The sequence below is a fragment of the Lactuca virosa genome, chromosome 7 (assembly GCF_052849685.1).
Source record: "Lactuca virosa cultivar CGN04683 chromosome 7, Lactuca_virosa_CGN04683_v6, whole genome shotgun sequence".
NCBI classification, from domain to species: domain Eukaryota; kingdom Viridiplantae; phylum Streptophyta; class Magnoliopsida; order Asterales; family Asteraceae; genus Lactuca; species Lactuca virosa.
This window is the reverse complement of record NC_136432.1, coordinates 96,767,180-96,773,563: the sequence shown is the minus strand read 5'-3', so window position 1 is coordinate 96,773,563 and position 6,384 is coordinate 96,767,180. Positions and strand designations below refer to the sequence as shown.

The following is a 6,384-nucleotide window of genomic DNA, read 5'->3' as shown; positions in this document are numbered from 1 at the left end:
GCAGTACGAGGTGAGTTTCCCTCTGTGTGAATGGTTCTAAGGCCACAATGCCGGCCCATGTAGTTATGAGTTGGAAGATCTGGGGGTTAGCCCTAGGCACTGTATGCTAGTATGATTTTCGGACCAAGGTCCGATAGTGGGCGGGAGCCCAAGGAGTTAGATTATACTTGTTGTCTTTGTGATACTTGTATGTGCCTGGTAGGGAGGTGAGTCGGGCAAGGTCCCGTATCTCATCACAAACCGAGTATGGATGGGGTTCCGTATCTCATTAGTAACAGAGTAGGGGCGAGGCCCGAGTTAGTAGGGAGGTGAGTGTGGGCGGGGGCCCATATCTCACTACCAGCAGGAGCGTGGACGGGGTTCCACGACTCATCAGTAGCAGGACAGGGGCGAGGCCCAAGATAGGCGAGACCTTAATACAGGAATGTAGTAGAGTAGTATAGTTTATGTGTTATGCGATACGTTATATGTTTAGCGGGCGGGGCCTAGAGACAGGCGGGGCCTAAAGAGAAACAGATATGTACACCGAGCGGGGCTCGAAGCCAGGCGGGGCCTGTTGTCGGATTTATCCGAAGCCGGGTGGGGCCCAAGGTAGAGGGCGAGGCCCAGTACTTGTAGTATGTGGTTATGTGTATGGTATATGGTAGGTTGTGGAACTCACTAAGCTTCGTGCTTACGGTTTTCAGTTTTGGTTTCAGGTACTTCCGGTAGCGGAGGGAAGTGCTCGGGGTGATCGCATTGCACACACCAAGAAGTTTACCCTGGGATGTTTACTCTGATGAAATGAACAAGTGTTTTGAAAAGATACTCTGATTTGTTATATAACTCTTTTAGTATGTTTGAGATGATTTAATACTATGGTTTAGTTATGATTTAAAAATGAAATTTTCGGACCGTATTTTTGGGATGTTTCAATCACGAAGACGCGTACAAGCACATCGACGAGGTCAACGACATAGCCGACTATTTCAACATCCCAAATGTTCATCGCGAGACTGTTTTGCTTCGTATGCTACCGGTCACAATTAAGGGGGCTGCGAAAGATTGGCTGAAATCACTTCCCCCAGGAACCATCACCACTTGGGCAAAAATGCGTGAAGAGTTCATTGACCAATTTTTCCCTCCTTCAAAAATAGCAAAATTGAAGAAAGCCATTGCCAATTTCGAGCAACAACCGGACGAATCACTGTATGAGGCGTGGGAGAGATACAAAATCTTGTTGAGGAATTGCCCCCACAATGACTTGAACGTTCAACAAGAAGTCTCCATTTTCTATGATGGAGTAAATGTTACCACTAAACAACTCCTTGACTCTCAAGGCCCATTAACAAAGAAAAATCCGGCGGAAGTTAAGGAGCTCATTGAAGAATTCTTTAAGCACTCTAGAGAATTTCATAACCCAAGGTATGACTCAACTCGAGGGGTGGTGAACTCTATTTCCGATGACATGGCAGCAATGATGGCAAAATTGGAGAGTATGGATCGAAGAATGACTAAGATGGACCAATCCATCCATTCCATTAGAGTGAGATGTGATAACTGTAGAGGGCCTTACCTTACTAAAGATTGTGATCTTGATGAGAATGGGAATCGGAAAGCCCAAGTGTGTTATTCAAGTGGTGATAGATACGATGATGATTGGCGAAAACCCAAGAAAGAATGGCTACCTTATGATGAGTACAAGAAGGCGAAGGAGGAAAAGTATAGGCAAAAAGCAAGAGGTTTTTATCAAAAGGAGGAGCCGGTGCAAGAAAAGAAATTTGATTTGGAAGATATGCTTACAAGATTCGTAGCCGCGTCCGAGAAAAGCAATAACGATACCGATGCTGCAATAAAAGATCAACAAAACATGTTGAGAGAGCACCAAATTATAATGAAAGATAAACAAGCTCTACTTAGGAATCAGCAAACCTCCATTCTCAACATTGAAAAGCAGTTAGGCCAAATTGCACAAAAAGTAAACGAAAGACAACCGGGTGGACTTCCTAGTAATACCGAAAATAATCCGAAAGGCGCACATATAAACATAGTGACAACTAGGAGTGGGAAGAGAATTACTCCTCTGGCCCCTATCCAGAAAGAAGAACGTAAATTTATGCAGGATGAAGAGTCAGAAAACCAAAAATCGCAAGAACCAGACTCGACTAGCCGAGTCGAAGACATGGACTCGACGAGTCCCCCACCTAAACAGAAAAATAAGCCTCCTATTAAACCATATCAGCCTCCATTGCCATTTCCAGGCCGATCTAGACAAGATAAGCACGATATTGATTATAAAAAATTCCTGGAACACATAAAAGCCCTTCAAATTAATATGCCCTTCATCGAGGCGGTTGCACAAATGCCTAAGTATGCCAAATTTTTAAAGGAGCTTCTTACAAATAGAAAGAAGATGGAAGAAGTGAAGAAGGTGGTTCTAAATGAAAATTGTTCAGCCGCCATGTTGAACAAACTACCTAAGAAGATGGGTGACCTGGGTAGTTTGACCTTGCCTTGCCAATTCGGAAATTTATCAACTATTCATGCATTGGCTGATTCGGGGGCAAGTGTTAACCTTATGCCATACTCATTCTTTAAGAAATTAGACCTTCCGGAGCCAAGGCTAATTCGAATGGCAATTCACTTAGCAAATAAAACGGTGACATTTCCAAGGGGAATATGCAAAGATTTATTGGTGAAAGTTGATAGGTTTGGGTTCCCTGCGGACTTCATAATACTTGACATGGAAGCGGATCCTCAAGTCCCAATCATTCTTGGAAGACCATTCCTAAATAACGCAAGTGCTATAGTTGACATGCGAGATTCTAAACTTACCCTTCGGGTGGGAGACGAATCAGTTACATTTGGAGTTGATCAAGCCATGAAGCATGCAAGATATAGTGATGACACGACATTTTCGGTTGATATGTTGGAAGAATTAATGGAAGAATGGGAAGAAGACAAGCCAAGCAAGTCTACCACTGCCTTTGACGATAGTTTTGATGCAGAAAGGGACCTGATGGAGATAGAGAGACTACTAGAAGAAGCTGAATACAATGAATTAATCATAAGTGCTGAAAGCCCGACTCGCTGAGCAGTCACTGACTCGACGAGTCCAAGTGAGAAATCGCGATCACACGTGGATTTTGGCCTGGACTCGACGAGTCCCCTTACTGGAATCGACGTGTTCTGTATACAAAACATGAAATCAGATCTGACAACTTTACCTGATCATTTGGAATATGCATTTCTTGAATAAGGTGAACAAAAACCAGTAATTATAGCTTCTGACCTCACAAAATCTGAAAAGGAAGAGTTAGTCCGAGTATTAAAGAAGAGAAAGAATACCATTGCATGGAAAATCACCGATATTAAAGGGATAAGTCCTTCATATTGCTCTCACAAGATCAACCTGGAAGAAGGAGCAAAGCCGGTAGTGCAACATCAAAGGCGGCTGAACCCGAACATGCAAGAAGTGGTCAAAAGGAGGTGGTCAAGCTTCTAGATGTGGGGATCATATACTCCATTTCCGATAGTCCATGGGTTAGTCCTGTTCAAGTGGTGCCTAAGAAAGGAGGGATGACAGTAGTTACAAACGAGAAGAACGAGCTCATACCAACTCGAACGGTAACCGGTTGGCGAGTGTGCATCGATTACCGAAAGCTAAACGATGCCACTCGTAAAAACCACTTTCCCCTTCCTTTTATTGATCAAATGCTTGAACGTTTATCTCGTCATAGCTATTACTGTTCCATAGATGGATTTTCAGGTTACTTCCAAATACCCATTGATCCAAATATGACTTTCACTTGCCGAAGTGGCACTTTTGCCTATCGATGCATGCCTTTTGGGTTATGCAATGCACCCGCGACTTTTCAAAGATGCATAACGGGGATATTCCACGACATGGTGGAAAGGTTTATGGAAGTATTTATGGATGATTTTTCTGTTTTTGGCTCTTCTTTTCATGATTGTCTTACTAACCTTGACTTGATGCTTGCTAGGTGTGAAAAGACCGATTTAGTTCTCAATTGGGAAAAATGTCACTTTATGGTTAAAGAGGGAATAGTCTTAGGTCACAAGGTATCCAAGGCGGGGATTGAGGTGGATCGGGGAAAAATTGAAACTATTGCTAAATTACCCCCACCAACTAATGTGAAGGGCATTAGGAGTTTTTTAGGGCACGCGGGTTTCTACCGCCGTTTTATAAAAGATTTTTCTAAAATAACTAGACCTCTTACTCAATTATTTTTAAAAGATGCACCTTTTAACTTTTCTAAAGAGTGTCTAGCAGCCTTTGAGATTTTAAAAGAAAAATTAACTAATGCCCCGATCATTATCCCCCCGAACTGGAACCTGCCCTTTGAAATAATGTGTGACGCAAGCGATTTTGCTTTAGGAGTCGTGCTTGGCCAAAAGGTTGATAAGAACTTTCGACCCATTTATTATGCAAACAAGACTTTAAATCCGACCCACGAAAACTACACCACAACCGAAAAAGAACTATTAGCCATGGTGTATGCCTTTGACAAATTCCGCCCATATCTTATTTTATCTAAAATAACTGTTTTCACTGACCACTCTGCTATTAAGTATTTGTTTGCTAAGCAGGATGCAAACAAATATTGCAAATCGAGATCAAGGATAAGAAAGGGATGGAGAATGTAGCTGCTGACCATCTTTCTAGATTAGAAAATCCAGAAAGGGAAGAGATAGACAACATGGGTATTGAAGATAGCTTCCTAGAAGAGTACTTGATGGTGGTCATGGGGAAAGAACCATGGTATGCAGATATTGCAAATTACTTGGCTAGCGACTACCTTCCAAAAGGCCTCACTCATCAATAAAAGAAGAAGCTCTTTTTAGAAATTAAATATTATTTCTGGGATGAGCCATATCTTTTTAGGAGTTGCGCGGATGGAATCATAAGAAGATGCGTTTTTGGCAAGGAGATTCGAGATATATTAGAGCATTGCCACAATGGACCGGCAGGAGGACATCATGGGTACACTGCTAAAAAAGTATTTGATGCTGGTTTTTATTGGCCTACTATCTTCAAGGATCCTGCTACTACGTAAGGGAATGTGATGCTTGCCAAAGAACGGGTAATATATCAGCAAGAAATGAAATGCCCCAAAGAAATATTCAAGTTTGTGAAATCTTTGATGTATGGGGTGTGGATTTTATGGGACCATTTCCTTCATCCAAGGGCAACAAATACATACTAGTGGCGATGGATTATGTGTCAAAGTGGGCGGAAGCGCAAGCATTACCCACCAATGATGCAAGGGTTGTGGTAAAATTCTTGAAAAAATTATTTTCTAGATTTGGAGTGCCGAAGGCATTAATAAGTGATAGGGGTACCCATTTGGCTAATTATCAACTAGCAAAGGTGTTGCAAAAATGTGGGGAACACCATAGATTCTCAACACCTTACCATCCACAAACAAATGGACAAGCCGAAATTACAAATAGGGCACTAAAAAGGATATTGGAGAAATCGGTGGGAAATAATAGAAAAGATTGGGCGGACAAATTGGACGATGCACTTTGGGCATTTAGGACCACATTCAAGACACCCATTGGAACCACAACCTATAGGCTAGTGTATGGTAAAAATTGTCATTTACCCGTGGAGCTTGAACACAAAGCCTATTGGGCTTTGAAAACATGCAATTTCGAGCCAAATGAGTTGCGTGCAAATTGACTTTTGCAAATGAATGCTTTGGAAGAATTGAGAAATGATTCTTATACTAACTCATTTATTTATAAAGACAAGACCAAGAGATGGCATGATGCAAGGTTGAAGGGTAATAAAGAACTTGAGGAAGGACAAAAAGTTTTCTGGTACAATTCAATGTTAAAACTCTTTCCGGTAAAATTACGCACTCGTTGGACCGGTCCTTTCACAATAAAGCATGTCTTTCCATACGGGGTGATTGAGCTATGGAGTAAAGATGGGTCAAGCTTCAAAGTCAATGGGAATTAGGTTAAGAGATATGAAGAAGGAATGCCAAAGGATGAAGGACTTGAAGAAGGGTTAGACTTGGAGGAAGCCGCTGAAACGTAGAGCGGGTAGGAGTCCAACTAAAGACTCCTCAAAAAGAAGCGCTTACGGGAGGCAACCCGATACTAGAGTTTGCTTTCTTTTTACCTTTCCTTTTCGATTTATTTTGCGTCTTTTATTGGTTTTCTTAGGATATGTCTATCTAAATCTTCTTATTAGCTTAACATGATTGCTTGAGGACAAGCAAGGCTTAAGTGTGGGGTGTGGTGGAATAAATTTAAGAAACACAATTTTTTTTCAAACAGAGTCAAAAACTCGTCAAGTCGGTACACCTACTCGGCGAGTCCAATTGAGAATTCACAACATTTCTGAAAATCGCGCATCTGCTCGTCGAGTCG

The 6,384-nt window shown here is 41.8% G+C and overlaps 1 protein-coding gene and 1 non-coding gene across 2 annotated transcripts; one reads left to right on the top strand and one right to left on the bottom strand.

Annotated features, from left to right (window-relative positions):
- The first annotated feature begins 1,090 nt into the window (after positions 1-1,090).
- LOC145126953 (uncharacterized) lies at positions 1,091-3,073 on the top strand. Its single transcript, XM_079062218.1, has one exon. The coding sequence runs from the start codon at positions 1,091-1,093 to the stop codon at positions 3,071-3,073; it is 1,983 nt and encodes a 660-aa protein (XP_078918344.1).
- LOC145128101 (small nucleolar RNA R71) lies at positions 1,139-1,245 on the bottom strand. Its single transcript, XR_013716702.1, has one exon. It is a non-coding gene; the product is annotated as a small nucleolar RNA R71 (small nucleolar RNA).
- Positions 3,074-6,384: the final 3,311 nt, after the last annotated feature.

What these genes read in the sequence shown, in the direction of transcription:
- LOC145126953 (XM_079062218.1), top strand. Translation starts at nt 1,091, where the DNA reads ATGCGTGAAGAGTTCATTGACCAATTTTTCCCTCCTTCAAAAATAGCA.